General features: G+C 48.4%; 1 protein-coding gene across 5 annotated transcripts in view; it reads left to right on the top strand.

Annotated features, from left to right (window-relative positions):
- The first annotated feature begins 1,197 nt into the window (after window positions 1-1,197).
- Window positions 1,198-21,828, top strand: part of TEAD4 (TEA domain transcription factor 4) — a 66,590-nt gene continuing 45,959 nt past the window's right edge. Inside the window, exons 1-2 of one of the 5 annotated variants that reach the window (XM_045588360.1) lie at window positions 1,198-1,299; window positions 21,015-21,269. In XM_045588360.1, coding sequence (XP_045444316.1) covers window positions 1,257-1,299; window positions 21,015-21,269 — 298 coding nt within the window. In that variant the 5' untranslated portion in view covers window positions 1,198-1,256. The remainder of the gene's footprint in view (window positions 1,300-21,014; window positions 21,270-21,828) is intronic. The other 4 variants (XM_036454507.2, XM_036454508.2, XM_036454511.2 and 1 more) reach the window with 4 other exon arrangements.

Raw genomic sequence — 21,828 nt, 5'->3', positions numbered from 1 at the left:
CCTGTTACGTGTGGAGCTTGCTGGTGTGAGTGTCTTAGCAGAAGGCAGGTGAGGATTGGAACCCGTCCCGTCATCAGGGTGTGTCGTTTCTCGTGCCCGAAGGCGGGCCCTCTTTGCAGCAATAGTAAGTCAGCTCCATCCACCTAGAACTACAGAGTTTCATTACCTGGAACTCGTTAGGGAAGCTCTGGAGGTCTCTGCCCTGGGTGGGAAATTGGACCACATGACATCTAGGTCATCCATGTGGTTCTGGGCCTCAGCTTCTCCACATGAAGCAAGTAGGGGTTGTGGTAGGCGATGTGGGAGGTATTTTCCCCACTTTGACATTCTGGGATTCCTGCTGGAGGCAAGGCTGAGAGATGTGGGGTGGGGTGGGGCAGGGTCCAGGCAGAGGTGACAGAAAGGGGAGATGTGGGAGTCACAGCCTGGCTCCCCATCATCTTTGTACCAGCTGCATGGACAGGAGTTAGGGACAGGCTGCACCCCGAGGCGAGGGCAGGGAAAGATGGCTCCATTCTCCAGCGTGGAGCACAGACCCCAGACCTGTGCTGTCCAATAGAGTTATAGCATAAGCCGGATATATAATTTTAAGTCACCTAGGGGGTCACTTCTTTAATTTAAGAAGTAAAGAAAGTGGTAACATGAATTTCAATAATATGTTTTATTAAACTACTGTGCCTGAAAGATTTTTTTAAACATATAATCAATACTTTAAAACAACTGAGATAGTTTACCTTTTTTTCATACAAAGTGTTAAAAATGTAGCATGTATTCTCTTACACTTTAATAGTACATCTCAGTTTGAATGAGCCGCTTTTCAAGTGCTCAGCAGGCACGAGTAGCTAGTGGCTGAGGGTGGGCAGGAGAGCGTTGGAGCAGGTTACCTCACTGCGGTGTGCCTTATTTTCTCCTCTGCAAATGGGCATGAGAGTATTAGTGGAACCGACCTCATGTGGTTGAAGTGAAGGTTAAATTGGTTATTGTTTATAAAGTGCTTAGTGTTTTGCCTGACAAATACTAATCACTGAATACGTTTTTATCAAATAAATCACTTATGGATGGTCCTTAAACCGTGCACAAGCTAGAATTTGTAAAGAGAGGCTGATGGCGTGCTTGGGAAAACCCAGTCACAGAGTGACCCTCTGGCGTTGCCGGCACACGGCGCCTGTGCCCGGGAGTTCTACACAACGGACTGGCCTCAGAGCAGAGGGGCCTGACCTGCTGCTGCTGCAGAGAGGGCCTTCCGGGAGTGAGAAATGACACACCCGGAGGACAAGAGAGGCTCCGGTCCTCCAGCAGGTGTGCGCCCAACATCTTTCAGTGTTTGCTTGGGGCTTGGAATTGTGCTGGGTGGCATGGAGGAAGCAAAAGCGTCCTCAGAAATGTTCCATCGTGTCGGAATGACCTCATGTTGGAATGGAGCAGAGGTCACTCCTGGTATTTGAAGGTTTGGGCAGTGGTGGTGCTGCTTGTGCAAGAGAAGTACCAGTGGCTTCTGATGCCCCACTCAGAACCCTGCCAGCCCAACACTGTCAGCCCAGCGCACTTGGCATCAGCCCCCTCCGCTTGCACCTGGCCTCAGCCAGTCCATTGTGGTCTCAGAGCGCCCACTGTGTGCCTGGCTGTGCCGGGTGCAGTGTGGGGAATGTGGAGGGAAGACCTGGCCCTTGTGATCCAGCAGGGAAAACAGACTGAGAGCAAACACTGACAACCTGTACGATGAAAGAAGGGCTAATTAGAGGCACAAACAAGGGGGAGCCTGGAAAAGATGATTCATCCTGATGCAGCTGGGAGGAGTCAGGGAAGACTTCACGGAGGAGGAGGCACTTGAGCAAGCTTTGTGGGATGGATAGGGTATTTTGTTTTAAAATATATTTATATTTTATTGATTTTTTTTTTTTTTACAGAGAGGAAAGGAGAGGGATAGAGAGTCAAAAACAATGATGAGAGAGAAACATCGATGAACTGCCTCCTAATGGGGATGTGCCAGCAACCAAGTTACATGCTCTTGACCAGAATTGAACCTGGGACCCTTTGGTCCACAGGCCGACACTCTAGCTACTGAGCCAAATCAGCTAGGACAGGTTTTTTTTGTTTTTTTGTTTGTTTGTTTGTTTGTTTGTTTTTAACTTTTTAAATTTATAGTAACATTTTATAGTAACGTTTTGGTTTTTTAAATTTTTCTTTACAGGGAGGAATGGAGAGGAAGGGAGAGATAGAAACATCAGTGATGAGAGAGAATAATTGATTGGCTGCCTCCTGTACTCCCCACACTGGGAATTGAGCCCACAACCCAGGCACATGCCCTGACTGGGAATCAATCCTTGACCTCCTGGTTCATAGGTCGATGCTCAACCACTGAGCTACACTGGCCGGGCAGGGATGGGTAGGGTTTTGATTGTGCTGTGTATAACTAAGAGAGGAACAGAGGAAGAGTGGAAGGAAGAGAGGGATAAATCTGGGAAGACAGAAAAAATAGTGATTCAGGGCTATAGTCATGGAGATAACTGGTCTTTTTGGAAGAGGTAGATTGCAGTTGAGCCCTCTGAGCAGAATAAGGATGACTTTTTTTTTTTTTAAAGGCCCACCCTGTAGATGAAGGGCAAGTTCTTTCCCTAATCAGGCCAGTGACAATTTTTTTTTAAATATATTTTTATTGATTTTTTACAGAGAGGAAGGGAGAGAAATAGAGAGCTAGAAACGTCAATGAGAGAGAAACACCGACCAGCTGCCTCTTGCACACCCCCCACCAGGGATGTGCCCGCAACCAACGTACATGCCCCTGACCGGAATTGAACCTGGGACCTTTCAGTCCGCAGACGCTCTACCACTGAGCCAAACCGGTTTCGGCATAAGGAGGACTTTTTAAAAATGTAATTTTAAATTTACAAACAGCAAAATTTACTCCGTGGTGCACAGTTCCGTGGGTTCAGACAAATACATAGAGTTGGGTATTCACCACCACAGTCAAGAGAACTTTTGTCTCCTCAAACAGTGCCCTCCCGTGCTGCCCCTCCAGGACCCCTCCCCCAAGCCCATCCCCGTTTTCAAGAATGTCCGATGGACTCCTAAGGTATGCAGCTTTTGAGTCTGCTGCTTTCACTCAGCACAATGTTTTGAGATCCATTCAAGTTGTGTGTATCAGAATCCATTCCTTTCTTTTGCTGAGTAGTAGTCCATTGTGTGGATGGTGCACCACAGTGTGTCCATCCATTCACCCATTAAAGGACTTGTGGGTTGTTGCTAGCCCTTGTCAATTAGGAGTAAAACTACTGTCAACATTCACGTCCAGATTTTTGTGTGAACACAGGCCTTCAATGCTCTTGGAGTGGGAATACCTGGGGATGGTCTTCCATATGGCACGTGTGTGTTTAATGTTTTAAGAAAACTCCATACTGTTCCCACAATATACCATTTTGCATTCCTACCAGCAAAGCATGAGCATTCCTTTGCTGCATATCTTCAACAGCACTTGGTATATCAGGATTCTTTTTGTTTTTGCCATTCTAATGGGAGTGTAGTGAAATCTCATGGTGGTTTTAATTTGCATTTCTTTGCTAATGATGTTGGACATCTTTTCAAGTGTTTGCCATTCATTTAACATCTTTGGTAAAATATCAATCCAGATCTTTTGTCTGTGATTTCTTTTGAGTTCTTTAATATTTTGCATGTAAGTCAGATGTGTGATTTACACATTAAAAAAAAAAATATATATATATATATATATATATATATATATATATATATATTTTTTTTTTTTTTTTTTTTTTTTGGAGAAAATATCATTTAGGGAGAAAAATCTCCAAAAGAAGATGTGTGTGAGGGACTCCGAGAGCGAGGTGTAGAGTTTGGTGTCATAAGCCTTGACCTTTCTTCAGGGTGAAGTGAGGCTTGGATGAGGTGGGGGGGCTGGGTGGGGGAAACTCCTAGAGACTGGCCTATGCAAAAGGTGGGAAGGAGCAGGGACTTCGTGGAAGGGCCTGGCTGAGTCTGTTTCTGGCTTGCTGGCAGCTCCCTGTCTGGTTGGCTGTGCCTGGCCTATTCCGCGTGGCTGGCTGGGTCAGGTTGGGCTGGTCCCATATAGGATGACAAATGCTTGTGCCCAGTCTGGGTACCAGCCATTTACATGGCCTTGTTTCCAAACTGGATGACCATGCATTCTGGAATGGGAGGTGGGGCATTTGTCAGGCCTTCAGGGGTAAGCCACCGGGTGGGAGTGTGGCTGGTGCAAGAGAGAATCAGTGAGTGGGGTGCATTTTCTGGGTCAGGGTGGAGCCTCTGTGATGGTGGCCTCAGCCACGGGTTTGAGGGCTTTGGGCCATGGGAACTTCTAGAGCCTCTCAGTCTTCATGTGTATCTCTGTCTGAGCAGAGTGGCTCTGAGATGGAAGAACATTTCTATGAAAAATGACCAACGGTAGATGGGTGCTCCTTCTGCCTCTTGTTCATGCTCAGTCCAGCCTGTCCACGCCTGTGTCCTGGGAGCTGTGGCACTGTCCCGGTGCTGGCGTCTTCATTCTGCCCTGGGACATGCCTTTTCCAGAGATCGTTAAGGCCTAGAGGTAGAGTGTGGGCAGAGCAGAAGAGGGAGCCCGGCCTTCCTGGAGCTGCTAATGCTGGTTGCCCAGGGCCCTGCGGGCTCCCAGGCCCCTTGATGCTCTGGGCCCTGGAGGCTGCTCCCCAGCACCGAGGGCCCCTGCCTGGCTCCTCCCTGAGCAGGGTCTGTGCTCAGAGCCCCCACCTGGAGTGTCTTGTGCTGCATGGGTGCCAGGTGTGGGTGCACCTCTGGTCCTGGCAGGGTGGGGCATGGTCTTGTCTCTTTGGGTGAGCGGAATGCTGTGCATGTGTGTATGAGTTCTGTCAGTTTCCAGAGGGATCGCCGTTTGACAGGATTCAGTGGCAAGTCCTGTCAGGCAAAGGCTCAGTTATCTATTTTGAGATCTGAATTTTCATAGGACAGGCCTACATAAAGTGAAGCACTTCCTTACATTTTGCTTCATGTTAGAACCCTGAGGAAAGGCCCTGTGGAGAAAAAAATCCCCACCTTTGCTTTATGTTTTGTTTTTTCTTTATTTTAAATATATGTTTTATTGATTTCAGAGAGGAAGGGAGAGGGAAAGAGAGAGCTAGAAACATCAATGATGAGAATCATTGACCGGTTGCCTCCTACATGGCCCCCACTGGGGATTGAGCCCACAATCTGGGCATGTTCCCCTGACTGGAATCAAACCGGGGACCCTTCAGTCCACAGGCTTATGCTCTATCCACTGAGCCAAACCGGCTAGGGCTTGTTTTGTTTTGTAAATTAATAGCCTTTATTTTTTTTTTATTTTTTTGGAGCGATTTTGGGGTTACAGAAAGTATAGATACTTCCTTCCCTTCTCCCCCACTTGCTCCTATTTTTAACATCTTACACTAAAGTCCATAGTTTACATCAGAGTTCACTCTTTGTGTTGTTCATTCTGTGGGTGTTAACAATTGTGTAATGGCATGTATCCGCCCTTACAGGATCACACTGAGTAGTTTCCCTGCCCTCAAATCCCCTGTGCTCCACCTGTTCATTCTCCTTTTTCTCAATTCCCTGGCAACCGTGGATCTTCTTCCTGTCTCCAGTTGTTTTCCCCAGAGTGTTATAGGATTGCAGTCATCCAATATGTACCCTTTTCAGATTGGTTTTCACTTACCAATATGCCTTCAAGGTTCCTCCAGGTCTTTTCATGGCTTCATAGCTCATCATATTGTCACTGAATATTCTACTTACCCATCATTTCTCTTTGAAGTGGGGGCTCTGAGAGCCAGAGAGGGGGAGTGATGGCTCAAGAGGCACCATGAATTTGTGGCAAGGCTGGGCGTGGAGGCTGTCTGCCTTCCTTTCAGAGCCTGCTCCGAGGGGCTGCTGAGACAGGCACTATGCTGGGGCCTGAGGCTTGTTTCATCACAGCTTCCTCAGCCCCTTTGGTGGCTCCAGGGCAGGCCCCAGGGTGGGGTGAGCAGGAGGTCTGTGGACACCCACGTGCTGTGACCCACTTCCTGGATGTGTTGGGGCTAGGCCCTCAGACACCCACAGCCCTGGCTGCTCAGAGGGAGTGGCTGGGGGGAGCTTCCCTTGTCCCAGCCTCCGGAGAAGTGCTGGCAGGATACTGGCCCTTCTGGGTGTGGAGCTGGGGAATGGATAGAGACTCTGCTACCCCAAGGGCTTAGGGCCTGTATCTACTCAAGAATCTTATCTCCTTCCTTTTCTCTTCATCTCTGAGCTACCTGTGGCCCCTCCCTGTTGAAACACCTCCCCCTGGCCTGCTTTCCTCTCCACCTATTTACTTATCTCTCCTCTTGTTCCCCCTCATTCCTTTTGCTCCTCTCTTCTCTACTGCTTCCCGGAGGCAATTGCTTCATATTGGTTCCTGCTCCTCCACCACCCTCTTATAACCACAGATGTTTGAGGAGACCTTCAGAGAGCCAGCCTCTGTGCCTGTACCTGTGGGCATGATTGAACTCAATCCTCCGGACAGTCTCATGAGGCCCTCACAGGGTAGCTCAGTTGGTTGGAGTGTTGTAGGTTCGATTCCTGATCCGGGCACATACTTAGGTTGCTCATTTGATTCCCAGTAGGGGTGAGTGTGAGAGGCAACTGATCAATGTTTCTCTCTCTCTCTCCATATATATATATATATATATATATATATATATATATATATATATATATATGTATGTATATACATATATATATATGTATATGTATAATTATATAAAATAAGCATATCCTCAGGTGAGGATTATAAATAAATAAATAAACAAATAAATAAATAAAACTCATAAAAGTTCAAAAAAAAAAAAAAAAAAGACAGTTCCATGAGGAGGTAACATTATTACCTCTGGACTATATTTGGGAGGACACAAGCACAGAGTGGAGTAGCTTGCCCAGGGATACTGGATACCAGGCCAGCATGAGCAGCATGAGGCCCAGCCTGGATCTGAGGCCAGGCCTGAGTCTTTGCCCCACAGCCCTCTCCTGTATGTGCCCAATCAGGGATTGAATCCGAGAGGGGGGGGGCGGGGCTGATCAGCCCTCTCCTGTATGTGCCCAATCAGGGATTGAATCCGAGAAGGGGGGGGGGGGACTGATCAGCCCTCTCCTGTATGTGCCCAATCAGGGATTGAATCCGAGAGGGGGGGGGGGGGGGCTGATCAGCCCTCTCCTGTATGTGCCCAATCAGGGATTGAATCCGAGGAGGGGGGGGGGGGGGGGAGACTGATCAGCCCTCTCCTGTATGTGCCCAATCAGGGATTGAATCCGAGAGGGGGGGGGGGGGGAGACTGATCAGCCCTCTCCTGTATGTGCCCAATCAGGGATTGAATCCACAACCATTTGGTGTGCAGGATGATGCTCCAGCCACCTGAGCACCCACCAGGACTGAACTTTCTTCCCAGTGGACCAGACTGCTGCCGAGCTCCCCCAGCTTCTCGCAGAGCTTTACACCTGCTAGGAGAGGAGGAAGCTCCACTCAGAGCAAAGGCAGGGTGCTCTGGCGGTGAGAGCTCAGGCATTGTGACACTGAGGCTTGTGTGGTTGTAACTTTTTGAGAATGGCCTTTTCCTGGCCTCCAGCAAGCCCTGGCCAGCCTTCTAAATCACACCAGGGTCGGTTTTTCCGGCTGAGTACATGACCCCGCCCCGCCCAGCCCAATTCTCTCTTGGGCTGCTTTCTTCTTCTTGCCCTCTCCTTCCTTCATCCTTTTTGACTTTCTGCCTCTGGCCTGGGAACTCTCCCGTCTCATCTCTTTTCATTTCTAGCAGTAGGTTGGCCATTTTCCTTTGTTTCCTGTACTCCATTTTGTTTATCCATTCATTGTTGATGGGAAAGGGTGGTTTCTACCTTTTGGCTATCTTGGTGCCTTTAGACTTGTCTCTCTCTGTTCAAAGACATTTTATTTAATACTAGAGGGCCCGGCATGCACCCTCTCGCATTCTGGGACCCCTCACTCCTTACTGTCCGCCTCCTCGCTGCTCCTTACCACTTGGCTTGTTGCTCCTCTCGCTGCTGCAGAGGTGGGGACTCCTGCCACCACCGCTGCGCTTGCCAGCCATGAGTCTGACTTGTGGCTGAGTGGCGCTCCCCCTGTGGGAGCGCACTGACCACCAGGGGGCAGCTCCTACATTGAGCGTCTGCCCCCTGGTGGTCAGTGTGCAGCATAATGACCAGTTGTTCTGGTCATTCTGCTCTAAAGATTGCTTAGGCTTTTATTATATAGATATGTTTTGACCTATTACTTTTGAAGTCATGACCAGCAGAACATGGCTTATGCCTGGACACAGCTTATCTAGTATATGCATTTTCTCCATAAGGCAGATCACAGGCTTTGTGCATTTAGGACTCTTAGACAGCACTTCAGCACTACACTTCGGGCCATTGTAAACAGCAAAATTAAGAACAAAAACCACAAAAGTGCAAAAAACGTGGTCACATGTGTCAAACACAAGGCCCGCGGGCCAAATCCGTCCCGCCAGGCCTTGCAATGTGGCCCGCACCGCGCTGTCATCACTGCACTCCGCTGCGTTTCCATCACAGTGACAGTTTATGACTGTTCAGTAAACCATTCGGCCCGCGATTTAGGCTGGATTTTAGATTTTGGCCCCTTCTCTGATTGAGTTCGACACCCCTACACTAAGTAGATTGCAAAAAGGACACTTGTTTACTGTGTGTGAGCTGAGAGCAGAAGGCAGAGTGCAGCCTTATTCAGCCAAACTCAGCTGAACCTGTGTGTGGCTTACATTTCAGTTGCCCAGCGCATGTACATGTCTGCAAGTATTGATTTAGGGGTTACACATTTTAGTGAGTAGGAGAATTTGCATATACGGACTCTGAATATTCTGAGAATAATAAGGGTCCGTTGTATTTACATCTTCACAGAGAACCCCTAAACCCCTGTTGCCCACTAGATTGAAGGGAGTTGAGGGCAGACCATGTCACACATGACTTGGTACCCAATGCCTGGCCTATAGTAGGTGCTCCGTATACAGCTTTGAATGAGTGAATGAATGAATGAATGAAAGACTCAAAGGGCTAATGCGCTAATGGTGAGGTGTGAGGCATGAAAGTAAGCAGCGAGGAATTTTTTTTGGCTGGGGAACCTGTTTAAACGCATGTCAGTCACCTGCTCCTCTCCATCCTAGGAACCAACTCTCTCCTCATTGAGAGGCATCCAGGTGCTGGTCCTGGGAGTTATAATTGTGTAGCAGCCAAGTACAGGCCGGGGTTTAGTTCTCGTCCCTGTTTCAACTCGCTGTGGGGCCTTTTGGCAAGGCGTGTCACCTGTACGCTGGAGGGCAACGTCTCCTCTGGGGTTTTCTTCATTTACACCAGCCTTGGAAATTGCACACCTCCCAGCCGGGACCTTCCCAGAGGCTGCGGGGCAGTGGGGTCTGTGCTGAGAAAAGTCAGAAGACTAGCGCATCCACAGAGAGAAACGCGTCTAAGCTCCCCTTTGCTGGTCAGTCGGGGTCTGGTACCCCTCTCTGTTACTCTTCGCATCTCACTTAAGTCCCATATGCTGTAGACTCAGACCACTCCCCTCCTTTTGTCCACAAAACTGTCTGTAAAGCCATCAGAGCAACATTGTGGTGGGTGAGAGGCCGTTTGCTGGGGAAGGAGCTGAGCTCGCCCACTTAGAGCTTTGGGCTCGGGCACAGCCCTTCCCCCGGGAGCTCCGGTCTTGTCGTCTGAAACGGGGTGGGACTGATTACCGTAAGGTGATGTTGGGAGGATTGGAGATGTTAGCCCAGGGCCAGGCACAGAGTGGCCTTCAGAAATGGTAGCTACCAGCTTTAACATTAACATTATTCTCTCTCTGATAAGCAGAATGTTTGTGTCCCTCCGTGTCCTGGGTACCTCCCAACAGCTAGGCCTCCTTCCTATGACTGTCAGGCCTCCCAGTCTGTCCTGCAGGGGGGGCAGGCCCAAGGGGAGGCATCCCTGAGTTGGGGAGGTGGGCTCTGTATCTGAGGGTGGGTTCTTCTCTCTGTCCTCTCCTTTCCTCCTCTGCCTCCTGAGTTACAGCAAAGCAGCCAATCTCCTAGGAACCTTGGGGCATGCACATTTTCCCTGGTCCTGAGATATCCCTGGCTGTACTTGGCAAGGGATACAGTGACTTGGAAGGGAAGGCAGAGGTGCCTGAGGAGGCCTAATGAGGAGTTGAGGCAGCAGGTGTTACAGCCCTGAGGCCTTTGTGGGTGAGGCCAGGGGACTTCTCAGGGCAGAGGCAGGCCTTGGTGGAGCTGTGTGCCTGGTACCTGCTTCCACTGGATGCCTCTCACACTTTGAGCACTTAGGTGTTTGCGTGTCTGTACCGGCCTCCCGCCCTCTATCTAAATCAGGGGTGGGACATGTCCAGCCCGTGGGCCGTATGAGGCCTGAGAAATCATTAGGTCTGGCTCTGCCAGGGCATTAGGGCTGAGTCAATTAAATGTTTGACCAAATATAGCAGGCTAATTTTTAAGTTGATAATTTTGTATGGCCCATGGATGACTCTGTAAATATCCAAATGGCCTTTGGCAGAAAAAAGGTACCTCATCCTTGGGTCTAAGCCCCTAAAGGCCTGAACCAGTTCTTCAGAGGTTAGTCTAGGAATAGGTACTTAATAGATGGTTTTCTAAAAAGAAATTTTGTTATTTTGCAAAATTTCAGCTTTCTGGGGTATACTTGACCTAAAATGATATTTAAAGTGTATATCTAGTATTTGATCTATGCATACATTATTAAAGGAATTTCCCTCATCTAGTTAATTAATATATCTGGCACCTCAGATATATTTATAATTTTGTTTTGTTTTGTTGAGAACATTCAAGTTCTATTTTCTTAGCAAATTGCAGTTGTACAATACAGTGGTATTAGCTATAGTACCATGTTTTACATCCTTAGAACTTATTCATCTTGTAGTTGAAGGTCTGTACCTTTCTACCAGCATTTCCCTATTCCCCTACCCTCAGTAGATGTTTACTGATGGACTGGTGCCAGGAATTACATGAGTACATGAGGCTCACCCTAAGCAGAAAACAGAGCGACTAATCTTGGTGTTTAGGGGGTGAGGAGACCAAGGGGGCTGGAGGAGGACTGGGAGTGAGTCTGGAAGGAGGCTGGGGTTTCCTGTTCCTGCTATCCCCTCTTGTTCTTGCTTAAGAAATGAGGTCAGGGCAGTGAAAGCTCAGAGATCACCCCACCATCAGGGAGCTTGCACTTCTGCTTCAGTTGGCCCAATCTCCAGAGTCTAGTCCGATGGCAATAGTTAGGATAATGATGGGAGGAGCAGCTTTTGTCTCTGCTCTGAAATGAATTGGATGGGGAAGATCCACATTCCATTTGGTGTAGATGTTCCCTAGCCACAGCTATATTAGATTGGGTAAAGCACCTAGGATTCAGACACATGACTTGATAACCAAGCCTTTTAGATAAGTCCACCATCCTGGTCTGGGATTGAGACAGAGGAGCCTAATTACTTTAGCCACCGCCCCGCCTTCTATTAATACATCTTTATACCTCTGGGACAAATGTATTTCGAAGATTAGGATGGGTCTCCTGGAAGGAAGCTTCAACTTCTCTTTTTCCATCAAGCTTCTCAGTTATAGGAGCCACTGAGGTGGAGGAGGTAGCTCTTTCAGAGGGTCTCAGGAGGGAAGCAGCAGACTGAAAGCTGAGGTATCAGTGGGCAGGATCTCAAAGCCCACAGTTCATGAGAATCCTGATGTGGCTGGAACCTTTACCCTAGATCCCAGAGCTCTTAGAATCAGTGAGGAGAAGAGGAGCAGAGAGAACCATTTTTATCTTAATAGGGAAGGAGACTCAGGCTCTCTCCTAATTGTCTCTTTCTAACTTTCTAGATGACACTAGGCCAGTCTTACAAACTTTTCTGAGTATCACTGTCCATCACTTCCAATTTGGGTTGAGAGAGCATAGAGAGGAGGTTATAATGGTACTAGAGGCTCAGTGCACAAATTTCTTTCACTAGTAGGGTCCCTAGCAGCTGCCCGCTGCTGGATGGTGCCTCCCTCCCTTCCACCGGCCGGCCCCACCCCCTGGTTGAACTCTCAAACCAACTCCTGGTGGAGGGGACAATTTACATACTATGCTTTTATTATTTAGGAGGATAAGTATTGACCCCCAGGGAGTTAGAAACATTGTATTAAAGGAAGTTAGTAGTAGATTTGTTCCTGACCAGGGAAGGGGATCAGTGGAAGAATCAGTTTCCTAAGGATGACATCTACTACCTAAATTCTCAACACAGAGGCAGGAGTGGTGGGGTATTCTAATCTACGAGAAATGATTATATTCTCAAGGAGCTCACAGTCCAGTGGGGAAACAAGGGAGCACATGCAGTCACTTTTTCTGCATGTGTTGAGTTGCGTGTTGGAAGCTCTAGACGTTGATGGGAGTTAGATGAGGTCTAGAGATCACCAATGGCTGCAGAGGCTCCCGAAGGAGGAGGTGGGTGTCACAAGGACAGGCAGGGGACAGGACTTCAGGGTCTGAGGCCTGGTCTCCCCAGTTTCTTAGAGCAAATTATTTGCCATCATTGAGCTTCAGTTTCTCCATTTCCCTTCCTGTCCTGAATGGGGTTTTGAGGAACTTGTTGTTCTTATTATTAGAAAGATTGGACTAAAAGCTTATAAGTTCATGAACCTTCTGAAAATTCCTCAGTAACCAGCATCTGTGGCCCCTAGGATGGTGCTGAGTGCTGTTTGGGCCTAGAGTTTGCATTGGGTGGACTGTCTGGTAGCCTTTGGGTGGGTAGTGGCCAGGCTCTGGGAGCCAAGTCAGGGATTATTTTTATTTCTCTGGTCATGGCACATGGCCCGGGCTTAATGATGCCATCTGTTCCCCAGCCCAGGCCCCCCGCCAGCTCTCAGTCTGGCAGGCCCCAAGGGTCACTGTGGACACTTGGGGAAGGAGGAGAGGAGTGAGGATCCTTTTCTGGACTGATACTGGCCGGCCCCCCACTCTCCTCGCTGAGGGGCAGAGGCTCTGTGGGAGGTTTGCCTAGTGAGGGAACTAGCTCGCTGCCAGGCCTGGCTGTGGGTGATGAGGGTGGGAGCGTCTAGACCAGGAGGTGGGGGCAGGCCACACAGGGCTGGGAGCAACTCCATTTCGGTAATGAATCCCGTGGCCCAGGGCCTTGCGTGACCCGCTGCCCTGCTTTTGCTGGGACAGGCCCAACCTTGGGGACATGGAGTTCAGGTCCTCAGAAAACCTCCCTCATGGGGCAGCGTCTGGCTCAAGTCTGCTTCTACTTAGGTCTGGGGTTCTGCTGGGCTGCCCTGTCCTCAACTTCTGCGGAACCCGGGATTAGTTCATTTCATCTGCTGGTCGAGCACAGCTTGAGTGAAGGACAGGCCTGGAGACCATAGCCTCGGCTCTCAGCGGGGCTCACACAGAATCTCCCCTAACTTTCTGGCCTCCACAGCATGCTCCACCTGGTCTGGACTCTCCATCTGCGTTTAGTGTCAGGTCCTAGCAGAAACTCTAGGCTAACGCGAGATCATGTGAAGCTTTAGATGTTAATAGTAAATAATTAACATCAATTAATATTGGGTATTAGGGCTTAAGATATACGTACCTATCAGATCCATTTAGGGCTTTAGATCTTCTAGTTGAGGCATTTATTTATAGCTTAGTAATGATTGTGAGGGTCGTGATGTGGACAGTATAGCTCTAATTGAGTGCAGACTGTCAGGCTCCAAACAGGTTAACATGTCATCTTATTGGCCATCATATGGACCATCTCTCCATGGCAGGTCAGTTCCCCAGCCTTCTCTGAGCAAAGCCACAGGTGAAAGTCTGCAGGATGTATTGAGCAGCGGATAGGCAAGCTCCCTGAGGACATGGAGGGTGTGGGCAAGGGTGTGAGCCGCAAATACTGCTAGGACAGAAGGAACCTTTGATCACAGTGGGAGCAAACCCTCATCTTAGTTTTATAAATGAGCAAACCGAGGCCCAGAGAACTGGAGGGATTGATCATGGTCACACAGTGCTTGTAGGACTGCAACCAAAACCAGTCTCTTGGTTCCCAGACATCACACTTCCATTTTACAAGCCTCCAAAGTAAATCCCCCAGGAATTTACAGCAACTCAAGCTTTCCCACTGGTATGCCGGTGTCCAGACATTTACGGAGATTTTCTTTTATTTCCTGACACTAGATACAGAACAAACAGTTCTTCCTCCCTACAGATAAATCATTACTTCACAAAGAACACTTTCGAGATATCCATCCATTTGTTTGTCCTTTTGTTCTCTAGCATTGTGTGATGTGCTTGGACTTACTAGGAAAAAGATCACCATCCCTGTCCCTGTGGTGTCTGAAGTGTGGTGAAGGAGACCAATCTTTCTTGGGATGATGGCTAGGCTGCCAGAAGCACAGGGCTCTATCCGAGCATATATGAGGGTGCCTAATCCGGCTCATCCCCCCAGAGGAAGTGGCATTTTGGCCAGGACTTAAGGATGAAATAAGGGGGATGAGGAGAAAAGTTACAGATAGCACTTCCAGGTGTGGAGAAAGAGCTTAGCATGCATGTTGAGAGTATTATTTAGGTAATTGCGTTTGGAGGTTGGGGATGGGTGCACAGAAGGAAGTCAAGAGGATGTTGCAGATGGATGGACAGTATGGCAGAAGAGCAGGAATCTGTTGATGAAGGGCCTTCTAAAGTCCCATTACAGAGTATATCATCTTATCTGACATCGTGGGGAAGCTATTGAAAGATTTTAAACAGTAGAGGAAGTTACATTGTCAGATTTGTATTGTAGAAAAATCATTCCAGCTCTGGCCAATGTGGTTCAGTTGGTTGGGCGTTGACCCATATACCAATGGGTTGCCAGTTCAATTCCCAGTCAGGGCACATGCCTAGGTTTCTGGCTTCATCCCAAGTGTGTGTGTGTGTGTGTGTGTGTGTGTGTGTGTGTGTGTGTAGGAAGCAGCCAATGGATGTTACACTCTCACATCAATGTTTTTCTTCCTCTCCCTTCCTGTCTCTAAAATCAGTAAAAATATTTCTTTTTTAAAAAAAGAGAAAAAAATCATTTCAGCTGCAATGATTAGATCTTAGAGATTGGGTGGAGTGGCATAGTTATCCAGGTAAGCATTGGTGGAAGCTTTGGATTAAGACTGAGATAGAAAGAAAAGTGGGTTCAATAAGACATTTAGGAGAAAGAAAGTCAGGTTGTGGTCATTGTTTATGAGAGACAAGAGGAAAAAGTCAAAATGCACTCCTAGGTTTTTGGTCTCTGGATGGGTAGTGGTATCATTTCCTGGGAGAGGAGGAGGTACAGGACTTAGTGGCAAGCTACAAATTTGATTTTGGACATGTTGAGTTTGAGGAACTTTGGGGACGTCTGATTGGAGCTGCCTGGGAGGCATTTGCTAATAAGGCCTAAACTCAGGAAGGACATACAGATTTGGGAATCAAACACATGTAGTGGGGTTGTAAAGCCATGCGATCCCCCATGGAGTATGTGTAGGGTTTAAGACAAAGAGGTCTGTTCAGAACCCTGATGAAAACATTTGTAGAATGGGTCTGGCAAAAGGTGAAGCCAAGGAGAGGAAAGGAAGAGTAAAGACAATAATAAGTTAGACAGTTGGAGAATGGTCTTGGGCTTTCCACATATTATGAGAATCAGCTTAAGTTTTGTGAAATCTTGTGGGATTTTAATAAAAACTCTGAATTGAATTTATGATTTATTTGTAGATATTGAACATCTTTACATTTCCCCAATTATGAACATATCATTTCCTCTTCATTTACTTAGGTGTTTTGTCTTCAAGTAGTTATGATTTTCTCTGAGGGTCTCATCTGTTCTTAGACTTGTCACTAGATAAGTTATGGTTTTGCTTTCTAAATGGAGTATTTTTAAATATTATGTTGTCTAATACCTTATTTCTGGTATAAAAAAATGTAATTGAGCCCTGGCTGGGTGGTTCAGTGGGTTGGAGAATCGTCCTGTACACCAAAGTTTTCAGGTTCAATTCCCAATCAGGTCACATACCTAGGTTGTGGGTTTGATCCCTGCAAACTGGAAGCAACCAATGGATGTTTCTTATATAAATGTTTTTCTCTCTACCCCCCTGCCTCTCACTAAAATCAATAAACATATCCTCAGGTGAGGATCTGCCTAATAAAAGAGTAACATGCTAATTAACCATACGTTTGTCACACCCACCAGCCAATCAGGAGTGAGTATGCAAAATAACCTAACAAAGATGGCAGGTTAATTTGCATACACAGGCATCGAGCAGCCAGGGGTGGGATGGGACACTTGCATTGTTACCACCCCAGCCACTCCGGGCCTCTAGTGTGGGAAGGCGGAAAGGCTGGAGAGGAAAGGTGGCTCTGGCTAGAGCAAAGGTGGTTCCAGGGGAAGGCAGGCCCATTCTTGCACAAATCTTCATGCATTGGGCCTCTAGTTAAAAATAAGAGAATGTAATTGAGTTTGCTTGCTGAATTCTCTTAGAAGTTATTGGTTTTTTTCCTCTTGGAAGTTTGAATAATTTGATTGTCTTTCTTTTTTGGCCACCGCATAGGTGAGCACCGGCAGGCTGAGGAGGGCAAACGGCAGGAGGCCTCGGTGCCTCCTCTCATTCGCTGCCCACGCCCTCCCGCTGGTTGCCTTTTGGGGTTTATGGAGGCTTCATTTCCTAGGCATGATCGGTTGAATCCCTGACCATACATCGGCCATAGGCAATTGGTCAGCCTTCAGCTTCCCTCTCCTCCCCAGAGGTGAGGGTGAGGGTCACTGAAAGTTCTAACCTTCTAGTCACATGGTTGGTTCTCCTGACCACCAGCCCCCATCCACAGGTGCTTTCCAAGAGTCCTCTCATTCACAAAGCAAGACTCATCCATCACTTTCATAGCTTAGGAAATTCCAAGTGTTGTGGAGGCTCTTTGCCAGAAAGCTGGACAAAGACCAAATATATAGTTCTTATTATAAATCATAATATCACAGTAGGTTTTGTGAAGATAATGTTTTGGTGAGTTAAAGAAGTTCCTTCTGTCTCTAGTAGTTTGCTAAGAGATTTTATTGTAAACTAGAGGCCCAATGCATGAAATATGTGCAAGAGTAGGCCTTCTTCCCCCAGTTGCTGGCACTGGCTTCCCTCACAGCCCCAGCTTTGTCTGGAATGATGTCCAGTCTAATTAGCATATTATGCTTTTATTATTATAGACTAGAGGCCTGGTGCATGAAATTCATGTGTGGGGATGTGTGTCCTTCAGCCCAGCCTGCACCCTCTCCAATCTGGGATATCCTTCTCACAATCTAGGACTGCTGGCTTCCAACCGCTTGTGTGCCTGCCTGCCTGATTGCCCCTAACCGCTTCTGCCTGCCAGCCTGATCACCCCCTAACCACTCCCCTGCCAGCCTGATTGATGCCTAACTGCCCTTCCTTGCCAGCCTGGTTGTCCCCAACTGCCCTCCCCTGCTGGCCCGATCGCCCTCACTGCCCTCCCCTACTGGCCTGATCACCCATAACTGCCATCCCCTGCTGGCCTGGTTGCCCCTAACTGTCCTCCCCTGCAGGTCTGGTCACCCCCCAATTACCCTACCTGCTGGCCTGGTCACCCCCAACTGCCCTTGCCTACAGGCCTGGCCTCCCCCAACTGCCCTCCCATGCAGGCCTGCCTCCCCCCCTCAACTGTCCTTCCTACTGGCCCAGTCACCCCCAAGTGCCCTACCCTGTAGGCCTGGTCACCCCTAACTGTCCTCCCTGCTGTCCTGGTTGCCCCAACTGCCCCCCCCCCCTGCAGCCTTGATCACCCCCAACTGCCCTCCCCTGCTGACCTGGTCCCCCCAACTGCCCTCCCCTGCAGGTCATCTTGTGTCCACAAGGCGGCAGTCATTTTTGACCACATAGGGGCAGCCATATTGTGTTGCAGTGACAGTCAATTTGCATATTACTCTTTTAATAGATAGGATTAGCTTCATGCCTGCCTCCTAGAGCTACTATAGTAGTAGCTCATCTGCTTATTATTATAGTTTTTCATTTTGGGCTACTAGGGGTTTTTTTTCTTCTGAAGTTAGCTATGCATTTGAAAGTGTACTTGTTTCCCAGCTTGTGTGGTTCAGTGGTTGAGCCATTGACCTATGGACCAGGAGGTCACAGTTCAATTCCCAGTTGGGGCACATGCCCAGGTTTTGGGTTTGGTCCCTGGTAGGGGACATGCAGGAGGAGGCAGCTGATCACTGATTCTCTATAATCATTGATGTTTCTCTCTCTTTCTCCCCCTCCCTCTCCTTTCCTCTCTGAAGTCAATAATCCTAACTAATAAAAGAGTGATATGCAAATTAACCATCACTCTGCTACACCCATAAGCCATGCCCACCAGCCACACCCACAAGCCAATCAGAACAAGTATGCAAATTAACCCCAACCAAGATGGCTACAGCCAGAGAGCAGGAGAGAGGCTTGGGTTTCCCCTGCAATAGAGGAAGCCAAGCTTTCCACACACCCTAAGCCTGCACTCAAGGATACAAAGTTTCAATTATAGAAGATAAATCCCAAGAAAAATGGCTGCACCCATGGAGCTGAAGAGAACAAGCTAGGGTTGCTCCCGGCAACAGAGGAAGCCAAGCTTTCCACCTGCCCTGGCCAGCTTAGGCCTCCAATCCAGGATACAAAGTTTCAATTATAGAAGGTAAACAAATCCAAACAGAAATGGTGGCAGCCACGGAGCAGTCCTGGATTGCTGGCTCCCAACTGCTCACCTGCCTGCCTTCTTGATTGCCCCTAACCACTTCTGCCTGCCTGCCTGATCCTTCCTAACCACTCCCATGCCAGCCTGATTGATGCCTAACTGCTCCCCTGCCAGTCTGTTTGTTCCCAACTTCCCTCCTCTGCCAGGCTGGTCACCCCTCTGCAGGGTTGATGGTCTTCAACTGTTCTCCCTTGCAGGCCTGGTCCCTCCCAACTGCCCTCCCCTGCTGCCCATCTTGTGGTGGCCATCTTGTGTCCACATGGGGGCAGGATCTTTGACCACATGGGGGCAGCCATCTTGTGTGTTGGAGTGATGGTCAATCTGAATATTACTCTTTTATTAGATAGGATAGAGGCATGGTGCACGAGTGGGGGCCAGCTGGTTTGCCCTGAAGGGTATTCTGGATCAGGGTGGGGGGTTCCCTTGGGGCATGGGGCGACCTGGGCAAGGGGCCTGTGGTGGTTTGCAGGCCAGCCGTGCCCCCCCAACCCCCACCCCAAGTGGAGGCCCTGGTATCTGAAATTTATTTACCTCATACAATTGAAACTTTGTAGCCTAGAGCAGAGCCAAGCCTCCTGCTCACTCCATGGCCTTTCTGTTGGAGTTTATTATTCTTCTATAATTGAAACTTTGTAGTCTTGAGTGAAGGCTTAGACTGGCAAGGGCAGGTGGAAAGCTTGGCTTCCTCTGTTGCCAGGGAAACCCAAGCCTCCCCCCTGCTCTCTGTGGCTCTAGTCATCTTGTTTGGGTTTATTTGCATACTCGCTGTGATTGGCTGGTGTGTGTGGCTTGTGGGTATAGTGGAGTGATGGTTAATTTGAATATTACTCTTTTATTAGGTAGGATACTTTTAAGTTTTAATTGTGGTAAAACACATAAAGTTTAACATATGAACCATTTTTAAGTGTATAGCTCAGTGGTGTTAAATGTATATTCACATTGTTGTGCAATAGATCTCCAGAACGTTTTCATCTTGTAAAACTGAAACTCTATACTCATTAACACTAACTCTCCTCCTCTCGCCAGCCCCTGGCAACCACCATGCTACTTCCCATCTCTATGGATTTGACTACTCTAGATACTACATATAAGTGGACTTGTATTTGTCTTTTTGTGGCTGACTTATTTCACTTAGCATGATATCCTCACGGTTCATCCATGTTGTGGCATGTGACAGAATTTTCTTCTTTTTTAAGGCTGAATAATATCCCATTGTATGTAATTGTCATATTTTGTTCATCCGTTATCCATCTGAGGATACTTGGGTTGCTTCTACCTCTTGGGTATTGTGAATAATGCTGCTAGAAACATGAGTGTACAAATACCTCTTCAGGACCCTGCTTCAATTCTTTTGGATATATATATATACCTAGAAGAGGGATTGCTGGATCACATGATAGTTCTGTTTTTAATTTTTTTTTTTTTTTAAATATATATTTTATTGATTTTACACAGAGAGGAATTGAGAGGGACAGAGAGTTAGAAACGTCGATGAGAGAGAAACATCGACCAGCTGCCTCTTGCACATCCCCTACTGGGGATGTGCCCGCAACCAAGGTACATGCCCTTGACCAGAATCGAACCCGGGACCTTTTAGTCCGCAGGCTGACGCTCTACCACTGAGCCAAACCGGTCCTGGCTGTTTTTAATTTTTTGAGGACCTTCCATATTGCCTCCCACAGGCTGTATCATTTTATATTCCTGTCAGCAGCACACAGTGTTTGTTTTGTTTTTAAATATATTTTAATTGATTTCAGAGAGAAAGGAAGAGGGAGAGAGATAGAAACATCAATGATGTGAGATAATTATTGATTGGTTGCCTCCTGCACCCACTTCCCTTCTCCCCACTGGGGATTGAGCCCACAACCCAAGCATGTACACTCACCGGAATCGAACTGTAACCTCCTGGTTCATAGGTTGACATTCAACCACTGAGCCACACCGGCTGGGCAGCACACAGTGTTTTTCATCCTTTTTGTCCATTATTGATTTAATGCCAGAACATCCTTGTCTCCTACTTCCCGGCCCTGTCTGGGTTCTTGGAGCTGCCATCAGAGAGTGCTCATTTGACAGGTAGGAAGCTGAGATCTATAGAGGGGAGATGATCTGACCTCTGATCCTCCCAGGCCTTTCATTGTACTCTGTCTCCTAGAATCTCTGGCCTTTTCCCTCCAAGTTCCTGTGCAGTGAGTGGCCTGGCGAGGAAGAGCTTGGCACTCCCTGGGTACCCCCGCCCCATGGTCCACCTCATTCTCCCACCAATGCTGTGGTTTCTGCCCAAACAGGTCCAGCAGGCGCTCCTCCAAGCGGAGCCTTGGAGGGCAAGGCCGGCACCATTACCTCCAACGAGTGGAGCTCTCCCAACTCCCCTGAGGGGAGCAACGTCTCTGGGGGCAGTCAGGCATTGGACAAGCCCATCGACAACGATGCGGAGGGTGTTTGGAGCCCAGACATTGAGCGGTGCTTCCAGGAGGCCCTGGCCATCTACCCACCCTGTGGCCGGCGCAAGATCATCCTGTCGGATGAGGGCAAGATGTACGGTAAGGACCCTGATGGGTGGGTCAGCAGGGCCCTGACCTCATGGTCCAGCTCTGGAAATAGAAACTAGGCAGGGATGAGGCGCAGCCACCTTGGGGTTCCCTCCAAGTGAGTGAGGGGGATGATCTCTTGGGGCTTCTAACAGGTGGACACTGCTTTCTTCTGAGCTGGGTTCTCAAGGGATGGGAGGGCATCTGAGGAGAAGCCTTTGAGTGTGTGAGGAGCTGGGGTAGTGGGAGACTTGGGAAAGGAGTAAAATACTGGAAACACCCCACAAGCCATCCCTCAGGCATATGCCTGATCTCCCAGCTCCCCACCTTGGCTGAGAAGGGTGGTCACGGAGGTTTCCTGGACTCATGCCCTCCTTCATGAGCCTTCTGTGTTCCAGGTGTGGTGGGCAGATCTAGTCCCCGCTCACAGTCTGGTGGGTGCAGTGTGGCCACACATGTAGCTGACGACAGGGCAGCGGAGCGGTCCAGGCGGGAGTCCAGCCGCGTGCTGCAGGCCTTCCTCAGGAAAGGCCCTCAGCTGGGAGGCATCGGGAAGGCTCGGTCTTCCTGA

This window comes from Pipistrellus kuhlii, unplaced genomic scaffold (assembly GCF_014108245.1).
Source record: "Pipistrellus kuhlii isolate mPipKuh1 unplaced genomic scaffold, mPipKuh1.p scaffold_m20_p_3, whole genome shotgun sequence".
NCBI classification, from domain to species: Eukaryota; Metazoa; Chordata; class Mammalia; order Chiroptera; family Vespertilionidae; genus Pipistrellus; species Pipistrellus kuhlii.
The sequence above is the reverse complement of the archived record's forward strand: the minus strand, read 5'-3'. Positions and strand labels throughout refer to the sequence as shown.